The sequence below is a fragment of the Miscanthus floridulus genome, chromosome 16 (genome assembly GCF_019320115.1).
Source record: "Miscanthus floridulus cultivar M001 chromosome 16, ASM1932011v1, whole genome shotgun sequence".
Lineage (NCBI taxonomy): Eukaryota > Viridiplantae > Streptophyta > Magnoliopsida > Poales > Poaceae > Miscanthus > Miscanthus floridulus.
In genome coordinates, this window is record NC_089595.1 from 71089806 (window position 1) to 71109650 (window position 19845).

Here is a 19845-nt window from a genome sequence, read left to right on the forward strand (position 1 = left end):
ATACGTTGTGTTTACTTTGTCAAGTCTTAGGGCCGAGCTCGCGGGAAGGGGATTCAACATTTTCAGTTTGTGTGAAAAGAAGAAAAAAAAACAAGTGGCTGGTGCACTTTGTTGTTGGAGATGGTTCACCAAGCACTTCCACACGCCAAATACTCTGTCCAATTGCTGAATTTTTGTTGATCATGCCCTTGCCCTTTACAATGAACAGAACCATGCTCCAGACTTGCACCAAATCGTGATGATGAGCCAAGATTGAGCAATTTGTCATTGAAAGAACTGTGATTGATTACCGAAAATATATTCAGATTCCACATAGCACGCGACGGATTAACATCACTTTACTTACTCAACACCATCCCCAAAAAATAGCCAAAAACATTTAAACTGAAGGAATACAAGATATTAATACAATACTTACATGAACCAAATAATTTAATCAACTAATAACTCTCTTCATCTCCAAACAGAAGACCATGCATGCTGAAACACAGAGCTCTTCACCTGAATCAAACTAATAACCCTGGTCCTTGAAGAGATCACACAGTCACAAGGTGGTCTTGGAGGCCCTCCTGACGAGCACAGCCCAGCACATGAGCCTGTAGAGCAGGAAGAACCCCAGCATGACCCCGACGTTGACCCACTTCATCCCCTCGTCGATGCCCCTGTCCCTGAGCACGTCGGCTCCGGTCCTCAAGCACACGCCGCCGGACATGGCGCCATTGTTTCCTCCCATCCACGCCACGCACCTGCCCCTTGCGCTGCCCCCGTACTCGTTGATGAGCAGCAGATCTAGCGGGTACCTGTACATGGACACGTAGTACATGAACGCCCAGTACCTCGGGATGCTGTCCTTGGGGATGAAGTAGCCGGAGAAGAGGAAGAAGACGCCCAGGAACACGCAGATGAGGGCGTTCCCGAGCACGAAGTCCGGCGACACGGCGCTGAGGAAGAGCACGAGGGAGCTTGCCATGAGCACGATGAGCCAGACGGCGAGGACGAAGAAGGCGAAGGCGGCGAGTGGCGTGGCGCGGAGCCCTGCGAGCCAGTAGAGCGGCGCCGAGAAGAGGAGCGACACGGCGAGGAGGCACGGCGCGAAGACGAGCGCGTTGGCCACCACGTACGAGGAGAGGCGGTACGCGCGCCTGGAGGCCTCCCGCATCAGCACGCGGCGCTCGTGGAGGAGGATGGGCAGGGCCTCCACGGTGGACGAGAGGAGGAAGCTGAGGGTGAAGGCGAAGAGTCCCAGCCGGAGCGGCACGCCGTCGGCGCTGTCCGGGCTGAGGCGGAAGTAGACGCTGCCGAGGCCGAGGCCGCCCACCACGGCCTGCGCGGCGCGCGCCGCGAACAGCTCCCGCGTGCGGTACATGGTGCGCCAGCAGCGCACGGTCAGCGCCGCCACCTCCGTGAAGCGGCTGCAGTAGCCCTGGTCGGGGACGTCGAGGCGTCGTCCACTGATCACAAGGCGGCTCACCTCATCCTCGTCGTCGGCATGGTGATCACCGTCCACGTCGATCCTGGAGCGGTCCTCCTTGAGCTGGCCGGTGACCTCCATGGCGAGCTCCAGCGGGTTGAGCTGCATGGGGATCTTGTGGCCCAGCCGCGCCAGCGCGTCCTCCAGCGACTTGAGCGTGCCGAAGTGCGCGACGGCGCCGCGGGAGAGCAGAAGCAGCGAGGAGATGTAGTGCAGCATGCGGTAGCTGGGCTGGTGGATGCTGAGCACCACCACCTGCCGGCGCGCGCGGGACACGTCGTGCAGCAGCTGCAGCACGTCCAGGGCGGAGCGGCTGTCCAGCCCCGACGTGGGCTCATCCAGCAGCAGCACCGGCGGGTCGTGCACGATGTCTACCGCGATGGACACCCGCTTCCGCTCGCCTCCGGACACCCCTCGGGCGGCCGACAGCCCGCAGCCGTCCCCGCCGCCGACGTAGCTGTCAGCGACCTCGGACAGGCCGAGCTCCTGCATGAGCGCCTCCACGCGCTCGCGGCGCTCCCCGGCGGTCGCGGCGCCGCGGAGCCTGAACCGGGCGGCGAAGAGGATGGTCTCGCGGACCGTGAGGAGCGGGAGCAGGTTGTCGTCCTGCGTGACGAACCCGCAGAGCCGCCGCAGCTGCGCGCGGGAGGCGACCGCGTGCCCGTTGAGCGACACCGTGCCGGGCTTGGCGATCTCGGAGCCCGTGCCGCGGCCGGACAGGATGCGGAGCAGCGTCGACTTGCCGGCGCCGCTGGGGCCCACAACGGCGAGGATGTTGGAGCTGGAGGCAGTGAAGGACACGGACTTGAGCAGGCCCGCCGCGCCGTCGGTGGCATCGGGGGCCGGCGAAGCGGAGAAGGAGGACAGGAACGACGGCAGGAGGTTGGCGGCGGCGCGGCGGCGAGGGGCGGCACATGAGAGGTTGTTGACGGCAAAGGTGTAGTGGGGCGGGGACGGGTGGGAGAAGGAGGACGAGGGCGAGGCCGAGCCTGGCGGCGACGAGGAGGACGTCGACGTCGACATGAGCAGCGCCGGGTCCAGCTCCGAAGACAGGTCCTGGTCCATGGCTACCTCCGCAGCCCTGAGCTGATGATGAGGAGTAGACGAGGATGGCGCGAAGCGGCTGAGCAGATATAGCTCGCTGATTTCGTCGTCTTCCATCTGCAAATCCGATCCAGCTCGCTTACTTGAACGTGTTACGCACCCATGCACGCACGCTTCATCACGGCACGGCACACCAGCACAGCACTAGCTTGCCATTGGCGGTTTTGTAGTTCTTCAAGCTTTCCAGCATGCACGCAGAACAGAGAGAGGGGAGCGCGCTCTGGCTCTGCTTAGCTTGTCTGGATGATTCGATCTGGGTGAGCAAATGGGAGAAGAAAGCCTGTGCGGGTCGGCCCAGGTGGGCACTTGTACCATACCAAGAGGAGTAGAGAGGCCCCAAGGCTGAAGAGGAATTGTCTCGTTTGGGTGAGGGCCGTTGTGACCCGCTAGCTACTGTGACCAAACGGTCTAACGGCCATTTCACAGCGTGTCGTGGTGGTTGCACCTAAGCACCTAATATAACCGGCTTGAACCGGTCGACCGCCGTCCGCGGGGCCTGTGTTTCGTGGCGTGCGTGTGGTTGGGGTCTTGTCTCGCTGTGCCGACCCAACCGTAATAGTAAAAGCCAAGTTTCAGAGACCGCGTGTAGCTTCAGTTTAAGTTGGTGCTAGTTGTTAGCACATGAAGGTATCGCAGGCTCACGGCTACTGTACACATTCGTGCAAAGTCGCAGAGACGCTCCTTGTAGCGCTATACGAAATCCAGACCGCTCGTGTTTGGCGTTTGTCGGGACAAACCAACGGAGTCGTCTTGAAGAGACCTCAGGACAAGTGCACAATGGTTGCCTTACCATAACTAGAACAGTTGATCCATTGCCTGGATGATATCAACACCCGAGTAACTCTCGCACCCGAGCAGAGCATAAGGAGGGCCTCGACACTCGAGGACAGCTGACGCTATTGCATTCAAAACCTTGACACCTGAGGAACGCTGGTAACCAAAATGGATCCTAGGTCTATTTATTTTGGATTTTGGTGTTTGATGACTAATATAATTAAATTAGACTAATGAATTTACCGGTGTTTGTTTTCTAGTTCAATAGGATGCAAAATGTGACTTGGACGAAGGCAACGTGACGATCCGATAATCAATACCTCAAGAAAGACATGTGAAGATGCATAGAAGACATACAAGGTCAAGCAAAGTCCAAGCACGAAGATTGGAATCAAGCTAGACGCAAGGTCGCGAAGAAACGAGCCCAGCAAAGGTGACCGGACGCAGCCCTATAAGTGACCGGACAAGTTCGATCAGGTGCCAGGCAACAACAGACGTCAGCAGCTGATGACCGGACGCTGAGCGAAACAGTGACCGGACGCACCGGTGATACTATTCAACGTCATGGCAGTGTTTTTAGCGTGACCGGACGTAGCAGACTGGACGATCGGACGCACGAAGAGCAGCGTCCGATCGTTTCCAAAGAGGTTCCAGAGGGGCGCAGTTGCGACCGGACACCATCAGCGTTCGATCAGTTGATCACGCCGAAGACTAATTGGCCGTTGTGAGTGACTGGGCGCGTCCGGTCAGGACGTGATCAGTGTCCGATCAGTAGCAGAAAAGTGGGTTTCATCCCAAACGGCTACTTTCTCAGTAGAGCTTATAAATAGACCCCCAACCGGCCATTTGATATGAGTGGAGCTAAGAAAACATACCAAGGATGTTGGTACACCATTTTACTGATCTCCACTTGCATAGTGCTTAGTGATTCATTAGATGATTAGCGTAGGTGTTTGTGAAGTGCTTATGTTGATTAGACCACCACTTAAGCGCTTGCTTTAGGATTAGGCCTAGTGTTTAGTGAGGTTTGTATACCTCTTATCACTCGGTGCTTGCGTGCACCATTGTTGTACATTGGAGGGGCTTGTAGTCTTACAAGATCACACCAACCACGTTTGTGGTATGGCCGTCACCGTGTACCGGAGGGAACAAGGCCCTCGATGTTTCGGCCGGAACCTTGATAGTGAAGACATCGGGGAGTATCCGGGAGAGGCTTGCCGGAAGACACATCAGAGACCTGTAAGGAAAATGGACCTTAGATCCATTTACTTTGGATATTGGTGTTTGATGACCAATACAACCAAATTGGACTAATGATTTTATAAGTGATTGTTTTATAGTTCAATAGGGTGCAACACGTGACTTGGACGAAGGTGACATGATGATCCGATGATCAACACCTTAAGCAAGACTCTAGGAGCACAAGAAAAGACCTAAGATATCAAGCAAAGACCAAGCACGAAGATAGGAACCAAGCCATACGCATGATCGCGAAGAAATGAGCTTATAGAGGTGACCAGACGCTGGAGCGGACGCTGGCGGAAAGTGACCGAACGCTCCGAATAAGAGGCTCGGCTACAGCAGGCGTTAGCAACAGCGATCGAACGCTGGCGGCAAATCGACCAGATGTAGAACAACAGCGTCCCATCGAGTACAGAAAGGTTCTAGAATGGCAAAATTGCGACCGGACGTGTCCTGTGGCATGTGACCGGACGCTGGCAGCATCCGATCAGTTGATCGCAGCTCTAACGGTCGAGACGACCGGATGTGTCCGGTAAGGACGAGATCAGCGTCCGGTCAGTAGCAGAAAAGTAGAATTTCATCCCCAATGGCTACTTTCTCAGTGGGGCTTATAAATAGAACACCCAACCGACCATTTGAAGAGTGTGGACCTGAGGAAACATATCAAGGGTGTTGATACACGATTTTAGTGATCTTCACTTGCATAGTGCTTGTGATTCATTAGGTGATTAGCATAGGTGCTTTGCGAAGTGCTTAGGTTGATTAGACCACCGCTTATGCGCTTGCTCTAGGTTTAGGCCTAGTGTTTAGTGAGGTCTGTATACCTCTTACCACTTAGTGCTTACGCGCAGCATTATTGTACATCGAAGGGGCTTCTAGTCTTACGAGATCACACCAACCGCATTTGTGGTGTGGCCGCCACCGTGTACTAGAGGGAACAAGGCCCGTGGCGTTTCAGCCGGAAGCTTGATAGTGAAGACGGCGGGGAGCATCCAAGAGAGGCTTGCCGAAAGGCACGTCAAAGACCCACTTGCGCATGGGGAAGGCCTAAGGCTATCCACAGAGTTACCCGACCAGGAGCTTGGCCCTTGTGAGGGGCTCCAATGAGGACTAGGGGGAAGCTTGCATGCTTCTCGATACCTCGATAAAAATACTAGAGTCATCGATGAGAGTTTGCATATCTCTACCTTGCTCTTTAGCTTTCGCATTTACATTAATTGTATTACTCCTTTTGTGGTAGAGATAGCAACACACTAGTAAAACCATAATTGCACATTTAGATAGTTTATCTTTTGCATAGGTTTTGCTAAGGTTAGAAAAAGAGGCCATAGTTTAGAAGTAGATTTTTAAGTTGCCTAATTCACCCCCCCTCTTAGGCATCACGGTCCCCTACAAGTGGTATCGAAGCCGGTTGGCTCAATCTAGACCTTTGGCTTAACCGCCGTTGAGACGACACTATTTAGAGTGGTTGGGATGGATACCTCTAGGCCTTCGCACTTTGATGGCACTAACTTCCCCTATTATAAAGTTAGAATGGCTTGCCACCTTGAGGTGGTTGATTTGGGTGTTTGGAGAGTCACTCGTGACGGGATGAAATCCATTAAGAATCCCGATAAACCCACAAAGAGTGAAGAAAAGGAAATGCATTTCAATGCTAGAGCTAAGAATTGCTTGTTTGAATCATTTAGTATGGATGTGTTAACCAAGTGTTCACTTTAAATACGGCACATGAAATTTGGTTAAAACTTCAAGAGCTCCATGACGGCACTTCTAATGTCCGTGAGCAAAAACATTATCTAGCTAAACAAAATTATGATTCCTTTAAAATGAATGATTATGAGCTTGTTCATGATATGTATTCTTGTTTAAATCTAATTATCAATGTGCTGCATTCAATATGATTAACAAAGCTAGATGATACGGGCATCATGAGGAAGATCATCTCCGTGCTACCACAAAAGAAATATGCAAGCATAATCACCATCCTTCACAACATGGAGGACTCGAGCACCATGACCCCGGCCATAGTCATTGGCAAGATAGTGGCATTTGAAATGTCATGCAAGATGGGTCAAGAAGAAGCCTCTTCATCAAGCAAAGGCAAAGCTCTCGCATGTAGCGAGAAAAAAGAAGATGAAGGGCAAGCAAGTTGAGACAAGCTCAAGCTCAAGCTCCTCAAGTGAAGATGAAGAAGAAGATGAGGATGATGATGATGATGATGATGATGAAGATTCAAGTGATGATGATCAATCTTCCTCCTCCACCTCCGACCTTGATGAAGAATCAATCAAACTTATCAACAAGGTGGAGAAGATGGTCCAAAGGCTCAATGTCAAGGGTGTGCCCATCCAAATTTAAGATCTCATTTTCACCAATCAAAGAAATGAGCAAAGAAAGAGAGGATGCTATGGATGCGGCGAGTTAGGGCACTTTGTGGAAGTTTGTCCAAACAAGCCCACACCCAAGACAAAGAAGAAGACATGCAAGAACCAAGCCCTCACATCAATAAGGTCATGGGATGATTCTTCAAGTGAAGAAGAACACCATCACAAGAGGCGAGGCCGCAAGCACTCATCATCAAGCTCCTCTCGTGTGTGCCTTATGGCATGAGGTAACAAAAGCTCATCCTCTAGTGAGAATGATAGTGATGATGAAATGCCTTCTTATGATGAAATTGTGCAACAAAATCTTAATTATGCTAAAGTTTGCACTAGTCAATAAAAGAAGCTCAAAAAAATAAAAAGAAAAATTAGATAGTTCACAAGAAGCATATAAAACTTTGTTTGAACAATATGAGACATTTGCTAATCTTAATATTGAACTATCTACTAAAATTGAACAACTTGAGGCTAGTGCAACAACAAATGCATGCACAATCAATGATGAGGAACTTGTAAAGAAAAATGAAAATTAAAAGAAAAGTTAGCTAGCTCACAAGATGCTTATAAAAGTTTGGTTGCTAAAATAGAAACCATGTGCAAACATTGTGATGAGCTAACTAATAAAGTTGCTAATCTTGAAGTCGTTAGTACAACCCCCACCAAGGCATCTAAAAAGAAAAGTTCTATCTTCAACATGTCTAAAAGGATGCATCTACTTCTTGTAATGATTTATATTTAGACTCATATTTGTGCAACCAAGTTAGTGTTGAGAAAGTTATTGTAGATACATGCATACAAGAGGTTGCAAAGAAGAATGAGCAACTCAAGCAAGAAGTAGCTCGCCTCACCAAGGACTTGACTCAACTGAAAGGCAAGGCGAAGCAAGCCCAACTTCATAAAGATAACACCGTCAAGGGAGTGAAGAAGCTTGATGAAGGACAAACCATGGTTTGCTACATGTGCCACAAGGACGGTCACAAGTCCTATGAGTGCAAAGTGAAGATTGGGGGAAGAGCAAAGAAGAAAGAGAAGAAGCAAACAAGCAAGCTCTCCAACACCTACACCAACAAGGTGGACAAGAAGGCCTCCACATCATACTTGTTAAAGAAGAAAAAAATGACAAGGTGGTGTCCATCAAGGTGAACAGGCAAGCCAACAATGGGGTCAAACGCTTTTGGGTGCTAAAGGAAATCATTTCCAACATGAAGAGCACCAAGAAGGTTTGGATCCCAAAAGGGAGGTGAGAAGTCCAATGAATGTCAAGGAATTTGGAGACTTGACAAAGTATGGATGCATTTCATGGGGTGCATCATGATGGAAAAAACCATTGCCAAGTGGGTTAGTGAATACTATGGACCCATATTTCCCTTCCCATGTTAGGTAACTAGATTCAATTTTTTCTTCAAGTGTTACTAGATTTAATTTCCTAACTAGTGACATCTTTAAACATCTAGTTACTCTTCATGCCTAGGCTTGCATTTGCATGCTTATATCTTTTGTCATACATACACTAGGTATATCTTATGGTAGGCTTGCTCGATTTCATTCTTATTTCTTGGAGCAATTCTACATGGTTTGAAATTGTTTAGGAGCACGACACATAGCTTGTCTTTCGATTGTTCATCTAATATGTGCCAAAGTCCAAATTATAGATAATTTCTCCTGAATATCGCCTTTGAAAATGACTCTCACATTCATGTGATGTCATCTTTCAAGTGGTATTTTTGATTCTAAAATCAATGTGCATGTTTCCTACAAGTATTCCATACTTGTGTGCACAAATTTAGGGGGAGGTTACTCTACAAGTTGGATGCTTTGAGACTAACACCTTTTCAAGATTATCATGTGTGTAGTAGTCTCATTGCAAGGAAAATGGAGTCCCTAGTGTTAAGCATCATACTTCAAATATCCACCACCTACTGCAAGTGGTAGAAATCAAATTGGTTTCCATATGTAGTATTTCTAAACCAATATCATCATGTTGATTTCATTTTGATATTTATATGCCTTTTGCATGCATTATATATATTAAATTCCCTTGAGAAAAAAATTACCAATTATGCATATGCTTTGTCTTCTACCATATGTATGCATATATTTAGGGGGAGCTTAGTCTATATAATGTGAGAGTCAAATTTTTGTGACCTATTCCACTCTACATACAAAGGATCACAAAGTTTGACCCTCCCTTGTGCTACTAATGTCTTCCTTTTTGGTGTTTGATTCCAAAGGAGGAGAATTTAGAGGACCAAAAGCAAGCATTAATTTATAGGACCAAAAGCTAGATCATAATAATTTACAAGTAGTAATGGTCTACAAGTGGTAATGGTCCAAGAAAGGGAGGATAGTGGATTATGGATTAGTTTATGTAATAGGGAGAATTTGTAGGAAGCAAGGTTTAAATCCATAATGCACATGGGGACATTTGCAAGGGCAAGATAAGTTTTTATGTGGTATCCTTTAGTTTTACAAGTAGTATCTTTTAGCATCATATATCCTTACCCCTTGCATTGCATCCTAGCAAGTAGGTAGTTTTCAAATTTCAAAATTCTATTATTTGCTTGCTTTGGTCGTGTTGTCATCAATCACCAAAAAGGGGGAGATTGTAAGGAAAATGGACCGTAGGCCCATTTACTTTGGATTTTGGTGTTTGATAATCAACACAACCAAATTGGACTAATGATTTTGCAAGTGATTGTTTTATAGTTCAATAGGGTGCAAGACATGACTATGTGATGATCCGATGATCAACAACTTAAGCAAGACCCTAGGAGCATAAGAAAAGACCCAAGATATCAAGCAAAGACCAAGCCGAAGATAGGAACCAAGCCGTACGCAAGACTGCAAAGAAACGAGCTTATAGACGTGACCGGATGCTGGACCAGACGTTGGCGGAAAGTGACCAGACGCTCCAATCAAGAGGCTCGGCTACAGCAGTCATCAGCAGCAGCGACCGGACGCTGGCGGCAAATTGACCGGACGCAAAATAGCAGCGTTCGATCGAGTACAGAAAGGTTCTAGAGCGGCGAAATTATGATCGGACATGTCCGGTGGCATGTGACCGGACGCTGGCAGTGTCCGATCAGTTGATCACAGCTCTAACGGTCGGGACGACCGGATGCGTCCGGTAAGGACGAGATCAGCGTCCAGTCAGAAGCAGAAAAGTGGGATTTCATCCCCAACGGCTACTTTCTCAGTGGGGCTTATAAATAGAACACCCAACCAGCCATTTGAAGAGTGTGGAGCTAAGGAAACATATCAAGGGTGTTGATACCCTATTTTAGTGATCTTCACTTGCATAGTGCTTAGTGATTCACTAGGTGATTAGCGTAGGTGCTTTGCGAAGTGCTTAGGTTGATTAGACCATCGCTTATGCGTTTGCTCTAGGTTTAGGTCTAGTGTTTAGTGAGGTTTGCATACCTCTTACTACTTGGTGCTTGCGCGCACCATTGTTGTACATCGAAGGGGCTTGTAGTCTTGCGAGATCACACCAACCGCGTTTGTGGTGTGGCCACCATCGTGTACCGAAGGGAACAAGACCCGCGGCATTTTGGCTGGAAGCTTGATAGTGAAGACGGCGGGGAGCATCTGGGAGAGGCTTGCCGGAAGGCATGTCAAAGACCCACTTGCATGTGGGGAAGGCCCGAGGCTATCCACAGAGTTACCCGACCGGAAGCTTGGCCCTTGTGAGGGATTCTTTGTGAGGGGCTCCACGAGGACTAGGGGGAAGTTTGCATGCTTCTCGATACCTTGATAAAAATACCAGAGTCGTCGATGAGAGTTTGCATATCTCTACCTTGTTCTTTAGCTTCCACATTTACATTGATTGTATTACTCCTTTTGCGGTAGAGATAGCAACACACCAGCAAAACCGTAGTTGCATATTTAGATAGTTTATCTTTTGTATAGGTTTTGCTAAGGTTAAAAAAAGAGGCCATAGTTTAGAAGTAGATTTTTAAGTTGCCTAATTCACCTCCCTCTTAGGTGTCACGGTCCCCTACAAGACCCACTTGCGTGTGGGGAAGGCTCGAGGCTATTCACAGAGATATCCGTCCGGGAGCTTGGCCCTTACAAGGGATTCCTTGCGAGGGGTTCCAACGAGGACTAGGGAGAAGCTTGCATGCTTCTTGATACCTCGGTAAAAATACCAGAGTCATCAACAGGAATTCGCATATCTCTACCTTACTCTTTAGCTTCCGCATTTACATTGTTTACATAACTCCTTTTGCGGTAGAGATATCAACACACTAGCAAAACCGTAGTTGCACATTTATATAGTTTATCTTTTGCATAGGTTTTGCTAAGAATAGAAAAACAAACCATAGTTTAGAGTTAAAGTTTTAAGTTGCCTAATTCACCCCCTCTTAGGCGTCACAGTCCCCCTTTCAATTGGTATCAGAGCCGGTTGGCTCAGTTTGGACCTTTGGCTTCACCGCCGTTGAGCCGACGCTATTTAGAGTGGTTGGAATGGATACCTCTAGGCCTCCGTACTTTGACGGCACTAACTTTTCCTACTATAAGGCTAGAATGGCTTGTCACCTTGAGGCATTAGATTTGGGTGTTTGGAGAGTCACTCGTGACGGGATGAAACCCATTAAGAATCCTGATAAACCCACAAAGAGTGAAGAAAAAGAAATTCATTTCAATGCTAGAGCTAAGAATTGCTTGTTTGAATCTTTTAGCATGAATGCGTTTAACCAAGTGTTTACTTTAAATACGTCACATGAAATTTGGTTAAAACTCCAAGAGCTCCATGACGGCACAACTAATGTTCGTGAGCAAAAACATTGTCTAGCTAAACAAAATTATGATTCCTTTAAAATAAATGATGATGAGCTTGTTTGTGATATGTATTCTCGTTTGAATCTAATTATTAATGAGCTCCATTCAATAGGATTAACAAATCTAGATGATGCGAACATCGTGAGGAAGATCATCTCCATGCTACCACAAAAGAAATACGCAAGCATCATCACCATCCTTCACAATATGGAGGACTTGAGTACCATGACCCTGGCCATAGTCATTGGCAAGATAGTGGCATTTGAAATGTCACACAAGATGGGTCAAGAAGAAGCATCTTCATCAAGCAAAGGCAAAGCTCTCGCATGTAGTGAGAAATTAAAGATATGAAGGCACGCCGAATCGGCGGCCTTCTAGGGTGTCCACGTAAGTTTTTTTATTTGGTGCGTTAGATCGAAATTCCACGGCACAGATGAGGCGCGTCACAACCGGCCTTCATCCGTGCATTCCGCATTCAATGAAGTAGGGCTTCCCTGGTGATTGTACGTCGCATGCAAATGGACGGTGGCGCATAGCAGGGGAGATGGATTCTCGGCATGCATGGCCGGTGCCGCACGGTGGTCGGCACACATGCCAGTATGATTCACCGACCAAGCACTTACACATGCATCCGTCATTTTTGTTTTGTCCTTTCCACGTTTTAGCCCTGGGAATCCCGTCCCCAAACCTCGGCATCATTCAATCGCCGGTGCCTTTTGTATTCTTCACGCTACGGACTTCCTCGGCTACAACGCCGCCAGCGGCTCTGCCCCCACCCCACCGGCAGCACTGCCCCCTCCCTTCCTTCTGGTACTAGCGTCGATGAGGCCCCCCTGCATCCGACGGCGGCCACCCTCCCCGTCCCTCTCTCCGGTGATGAGGAGGATCCGTGCAGGGGCACCATGGATTGATCCTCTTCGAGCTCCGGCCTTCATCCTCCACCCCATCGATGGCGTCAGCGGCCCTCACGCTGCCGGTGGCGTCTCTGCATCTATGTGCCGTGGTTGGTGGTAGCACTGACGAGCGGATCCCTCGGCTTCCTCCGCAGGAGGCTGGACGCATCGGCGGTGGGTGGCCAGCGCTCCGAAGCTGCTCCTCCTCTTCTGCGATGGCGTGCCCAGGCCCGCGGCTCGGCGTTCCCTGGTGGCATGGTCTCCTCTAACGGCGGTGTCATCGAATCGCGTTCTCAACCAGGACGGCATGGCTCCCCGGCGACCGGCAGTGGCCCTACAGGGCTGCACCACAACAGCGATGGCGGCGTCATCCTGGTTCTCCCCCGATAGCAAGATCCGGCGTCCAGGGTCTCTGGTGGCCAACGGAGGAGCAGATTCTGTCTTTTTTTTTGTGAATAGCATCTCCCATCCTAGATCTGAAGTGCATCGGCTCTCTCTCTTTCTCTATCTCTCTCTCAACTGCTACTGATGTGCTTGATTTCAAAAATTTTCTTTTCACGATGAATCTGATTGTTTTTTGTGCAAATGTGATGAATCTGATTGTTTTTTGTGCAAATGGCGGGGGAGGAGGAGAGGAAGCAGGTGCTGGTGACCAACCCTTGAGCTAACTATGATTATGGATGTTGTTGCAAGATTGATCCTTTTCCTCGGTATGCTGTACTCACTGATTACTTTCCTTACATGTTCAGGGTTCAATTACATTCCATGATGTCATTAACAATGCCCACGATGGTGGAGTGGCTCAAATAAGGTTAGAAGGAGTGTACATATGGCCTTTTAGACAACTCCGCATGGTAGCAAACAGGTAACTGCCTTATTTTCTCTTTGTAACTGAAGGTCTGTTTGAATTTCATTCTCCCATGGAAAGTTTCTTGTTAAATATAAATATTTTAGATGCCCTCCTTTTGTTGTATGACCTAGTGAAACTTTATTTTGTCCTTTTTACTTTTTAGTGGTGCAGATGGTGAACCACTTCAGGAAGAGGATTACTTTTTGTCAAATCCATACCATTTGGTAAGCTCACAAATTTAGCTTGTTTTGTTTTTGTGAGTAGTACATATGGATATTATTTCATAATGTATCGTTCAAAATTCTGTTTTTGCTTCCTGAGTTTTCACAAGCTTCTTGGTATCCATCATACCTTTGTCTAAGTTGTCTTCAAATCAAATGTGCATTTATCTAGTACCCAGAAGATCTCTTATAATTAGTGAGCATGTTTATGAAATATACTTTTACCTGGTTGATTTGTAACAGCTGCGGATTTTCTCCTCTCAAGTGTTCCAAGAATCTTCTGAAGAGAAGAGCCAAAGGAAGAATTGTAAGATTCAAATTGTACACTCAAATACTATATATCGCCTCCTGCAATTTTTGATGTGTGTTATTTCCACCTTACCAGCTCTCACATATGACATGGAGAAACATTGCAACACAGAAATAGCTGCTAAGGTTGTTCGTGTGTCATCTAACCCAAATGGTATGTAATTCCTTTATTCCACAATCAATTTGTTGTGTTTCATCATAATTTACATGTGGCAATACTAAACTGTTAGTTGGTAATTTCCTCATATTCAGTTACAGCTGAAACAGTATGTACTTTTGTAAAAACTTTTTGTTTAACTAGATGGAGAACACGAGAAGTACCGTTTGGAGGGTTTGGTGGAGAGTCCAGCTGTCGATGATGATAGGGAATGCTTCTCTCCTATCTTATTGAATGCAACTTCTTTGAATGTTGAAGTTTATTACAACAAAGCAGTTAGCTACACACTGATGGTCACTTTTGTATCCTCTGTGGCTGTTTTTTTAATGTTGGTTTTATCTTTATTGGTCTGTCCAGTCTGTGAATTCCTTAACTAGGGTATGGTAGATCTCTTTCCTTCAAGTTTTGCTGCTGATTAGACAAATGGAGCATAGCAACACTCAATCCGTAAGCTCTTCTTTTCCCTTTGTGAAACATTTAGTAAAACAAAACCACTTGCATTACATGGCTTCCAAGCTCATTTGCTTGGGTTGCTTATGTATTGCTTACAGGGAGCTGCTAAGGTTTCTATTTTAATGATTGGCCAACAAGCTATCATGGATGCATATCTCTGTCTACTTCACCTGACTGCTGGGATATTGGTTGGTGAGTACTATGACTTGCATAATTTGTTTGTGCTCTGTTCTCTAACCTGTAACATCTGCTAATAAACTAAAACATGACCAAGTAGGATTTCAGTTTTTTTTTGTTCAAGAATTTGTGCCTTTGTGGTCTGTATTTGGTTATATTTTCTTCATTGTTCAGTTCCCTTCTGGTCAGCCACTCAATGCATTATTCTAAAAACCTGGTCAAAGTTAGTGAAATTTGGCATAGGACAACGCTAAAGTGAACTATATTGGGACATGGAGGGAGTATTGGCCTGCTTAACTTTTATTACCACTTCTGCATTGTGATTATAATTGACTCGAATAACACTCTTATGTGTTTAACTTTCTACAGAGTCAATCTTTAACGCCTTCGCAACGGCTGCATTCTTCAAATTTGTTGTATTTTCTATTTTTGAAATGAGGTACCTTCTCGCCATATGGAAAGCAAGTAGGCCTTTAAACAGTGGAGAAGGTTGGGAGATAATGAGGCGAGAGCTGTCTGCACTTTACAGCCACTTTTGTAAGTAGTAACTATGCTCATTTGGTTTCTTTTCACTAAGAATCACGCCAATTGGAATGAATCCTAATCAACATAGTTTGCATACAGAGTGGTGGCATGCTTCTTGCCATATATTTGTTTCTATTAGAACTTACATGTGCAATCAATCTGACCTTTCCCCTGTTAGCTGGTTCTTGTCTACAGCATACCTTTGTTGCCCCCTTACCTGCCGCATGTAAATCACATTTACCCATGTTTTAGTTGGTAGGTGAAGTACTTGGTGCTTGCTATAAATGGAAACCTGGATATTCTGTTAGAGCTTTTAGAGTGTTCATTTCCTTTGTTAACTTGATACAAGATATCTTACCCCCTCCCCACCAAGGGAAAAAAACACTTGAAAGAACTTATAGTAGTATGTCATTATTTCAAGAGATGTGAGCTTGTTTGCATCTTCCACATACGGTACAAATTTTTACCTTTTTCTTATCCAACTTTAAGGTATTCTTTAGTTTGCTTTGTGCTCTGCAGATGGCATTCTTTTGGGAGGAATCCTTCTAATGTATGAGCTGCACAATTTCTTACGCCCACTTCTTCTCCTGATGTACTCCTTTTGGGTACCGCAAATTATCACAAGTGTCATCAGGGACACAAGAAAACCTCTGCACCCACAATATATTTTAGGCATGACAGGTACCCACCTTGCTATTCCATTGTACATGCTTCTGCTTTAGCACTATCTTGGTTCTCGCTGCTTTATTCCTCGCCAGGTATTAACTATATAAGGTTTACCATCGCGCATGCGTTGTGTTCTGCTGTATCATAGATGCACTTTAGTTGCCATTCATGCAGCTAATCTGTTCCTTCGAAGGCTGTTTAGGTTGCCACTGCTGTATCGAGCTGTTCCTTATATTGATGTTCATAGTGTATTTTATTAGTATCAGTTTTTAGAAGTAATCTGTTGTGTCCACTTTCTACTTTTTTCCAGATACTGCCTGAGAAATACTGCTACGACAGGGAGGTAGAGGATAGCACGAATCAGCCCATCGATTGTGTTATTTGCATGACTACAATCGACCTTACCCAAAGAACAAGTGAATACATGGTAAATTGTGCAATATTTTTGGCATTTCACTTTGCAGGCAGCTTTTACTGGTTACTCACTGTCCTCCCTCCCACAGGTGGCGCCTTGCGAGCATATATTTCACTCAGGCTGTTTACAACGTTGGATGGACATCAAGATGGAGTGCCCAACTTGCAGGCGCTCCCTACCACCAGCTTAGATGAGGCTTTGTACCATATAGTTAACAAGAAGTAGGTAGCTCAGCTTATACAAGGGATCATGACATCCTGTACCTTTCCCCCCAGAAAATCTAGTTGCCGTACCCTCCATTTATTGTGTACGTTGATGTTTATAGGTGGGAACTAAGGTACAACAAGGTGAGGCTGCAACCGTATGAAAGCTATCAACATAACTGTAGAAAAGTTTTATGCTATTGATTTCAAGAGGTCTTGGGTGAGTTCGCTGGTCTGGATTCATCCAGCCAGCCGGCTGATCCTCCTCACAGTTCACTATTCACCAAACCAGTCGAATAGTGTTTTTCTCTCACCACAAACCAGCCGGAATTGTGTTGTACAAACTATTGTATCAAGCATCCCACGGAGAAATCGTCCTTCCCCGCCTATTCGGTTTTCACTATTGCATGCATTTTATAAATTAATGTTCCTATGCCTATAATTTTTTAGGAGTTAAGTACACTGCCGGTCCTCAAACTTTTGGTGTTGTGTTATTCTGGTCCTCCAAATCTCGGCTTTCTCGGCTCGGCAGAGGCACTTCCTCAGCTCTGAGGCCTGCCGGTCATATTGCTCATCCAGAGCAATCAAATACGTGGCCAGATGTACCACAGTTGGGCTGTCTTCTTGCGCGTCCCGCCCTTGCAAAGCCTCCATGCGAGCCCTCCATACCCGTCGATTCTTTTCCAAAGGTGGAAAGAACTTCATGGGGTACGAGCAATTGGCTCTTCATAGATCTGGCAAAGATGTAACCCACGCATTTCGACACGTATCAACGATCACAAGCACACGACAAGCTAGGGAACTAGATAGGGCCAGACGAACTCGTTTTTCTTTTAAAATGAAAAAAAGATTTAGAATGACTTTGACTTCGTCTCGGCTCATTCAACTCGGTTTGAAGTTGATAATTTAGGAGACTATAAATAAAATTATTCTAATTTTGAAGAAAGCTCAAAAGAAGCGTTCTTGGTTCGTTATCCAACACTAGAACCAGCATACTACATCTATTATTATGGGCATCTCAAGTTTCTGACAGTGTCAGTCTCATTTGCCATCTACGCAGCCCGCCTCTCACACAGAGGTAGGTCAGTCCCCGCCGGAGAATCAAGGAGCCGCGGCGCCCTTGCCGCTACCGTTGGAGTGCCTGGGCTCCCACAGGATGGTTGTCTCCGCGATCAGCAAGGTCACCACGTATGGGTCCATGTTGCACGCTGGCCTCCTGTCCTCCAAGTAGCCTGAGGCAAACCAAGAAACCTCATAGGGTTCAGTTCAGCCGCAAGAACCAACCGAAGCAGCAGAAAGTCGCACTGGAAAGAAAGAAACTGGTTTTGCTGCCTCTCACCTTTGCCTTCCTTCTCGGTGTCGTGGGCCACCCGCACCGACGCCCCACGGTTCACGACGCCCTTACGAGACAGACAAGAACATGACACGAACACACGGCCGATTAGAACATGAAAGATCGTTAGCATATATAGATGCATGCATTCTGCTTGCATATATAGATGCTCATTCACCAAGAATCCAAGATTGTATCAAGGGATCTTTCGGGTACATTAATTAAATTTAACCCTGATACTTGTAGCTAGGAGTGCCATTGGTTATAGTTTATTTCATGCTTAACCTTGCCGTGCAGTGGCGAATCTAGGATTTTCGCTTAGGATATGCCGCTCAAAAATTTTCATATACCATTCGGTAAATCAATTTTAGCAATTCGATAATAATTGTAAATTTTACAATATGATTCGATAAATTCAAGGATTAGATTCAGACCATCCACTAAATACAATATAAATAGTTTAAATATAGGCATAAAAGAGTACCAGAGACTTACAATGCTATTTTTTGCACTGGTTTATTCGACGCTTACAAAGGGACATGAATGTCTTGACTATATCATTTTCATCAACTTTAAAAAAATATCTCGCTGAACGAAAGTGACTAGACAATCATTCAAAAGGCTAAACAATAATTTTCTATAAAAACCTGAAGAGCAAAGTTTAAATTACCGTAAATATTGCAGACGAGATGTGCGAGAAATAGACGGTGATCCTCCAATTTAGAGCAGGGCGGAGGGCGGCAGCCGGCCGGCACCAGGGGCCAGGGCGGCAGGGCGGCACCGACTCGACTCACCCGGTCAGGGCATCATGCGCAGGCGGTGTGTTCCTCCGTGGCTCCATACTCAAATTAGGAAACTGAAACATCATGTACAGAGTCGGAGACTCAGAGCGCGCATACTGTATGGGTTCACTTGCCGAGTGGATCGCGTTACATGGGCCTCCCGTCATCAAGCGATGGTGTCTAGGTATGCTTTTTCATTTTTATTTTTTATAAATACAACGTATACACTATATTATATAGTATATATATACTACTTGCCGCCGGTTTTGCAGGGTATGTCGGTGCATACCCGGCATACCCTGCGGTTCCGCCACTGTTGCCACGGCTAAGCTTAGTCAAGTCATCAAGTGTAACGAGCCACACTTCTTATGGCGGAGAATTTGGACTCCACAAAAGTGAAGTGTAACGAGCCACACTTCTTATGGCGGAGACTTTGGACTCCACAAAAGTGAAGTGTAACGCGCCACACTTTTTGTGATGAAAACTTTGGACTCCACTATAGTGAGAAGTTGTGGCTATAAAATAAATCTACAGCATGTGAGACGGTGCTAAGAAAACATGACAGCTGAAGTGGTCAAACAGTGCAAAGAATCAAAGACTAAAGATTGCTCGACGAGTTTGCCCATGAGCCCATGAACCAAACAAGTCCATTTAGGGCCTACAAAACTCTTATCCAATTATTTTACTTGTAGAAAACAAAGAGAGAACATCCAACCATGCAACCCAAATGTTAAATGACTACTAGAATTGCTCAAAAAGAGTTGACCACTGCTCCCTCCAATCCAAATTATAGTTTATTTTGCTTTTTTTCTAAGTCAAACTTCTCTACCGTGAACAAATTTATTTTGCTTTTTTTCTAAGTCAAACTTCTCTACCGCTACAAATAATTATGCATGCATAGGTTCATGCAGCGGGCGAGGTGATTGATGGCAGCGGGTGACCCTGGTCTGGTCTACCACACCACAGCACGCCATGCATGCACCTACAACTGGTTGGTGCAAAGGTGGACCAGACCATGCACCTCGGGGCGACGCGCGTGGGACTCCGGAGCACGCGTCGTGCATAGGCATGGGCTGCTGTCCGTGCTGGATCGGTTCTGGATCGTAC

At 46.4% G+C, this 19845-nt stretch overlaps 1 protein-coding gene and 1 pseudogene across 1 annotated transcript; one reads left to right on the plus strand and one right to left on the minus strand.

Moving 5' to 3' along the window:
* Positions 1–313: 313 nt before the first annotated feature.
* LOC136513986 (ABC transporter G family member 23-like) lies at positions 314–2813 on the minus strand. Its single transcript, XM_066507966.1, has one exon. It carries the CDS (start codon positions 2630–2632, stop codon positions 545–547), a length of 2088 nt encoding a protein of 695 aa, XP_066364063.1. The 5' UTR covers positions 2633–2813; the 3' UTR covers positions 314–544.
* Positions 2814–13394: 10581 nt separating this feature from the next.
* LOC136514438 (transmembrane E3 ubiquitin-protein ligase FLY2-like) lies at positions 13395–16610 on the plus strand (annotated as a pseudogene).
* The last annotated feature ends 3235 nt before the right edge of the window (positions 16611–19845 follow it).

Excerpts from the sequence above, each read along its gene's own strand:
- LOC136513986 (XM_066507966.1), bottom strand. The coding sequence starts at position 2,632 with ATGGAAGACGACGAAATCAGCGAGCTATATCTGCTCAGCCGCTTCGCG.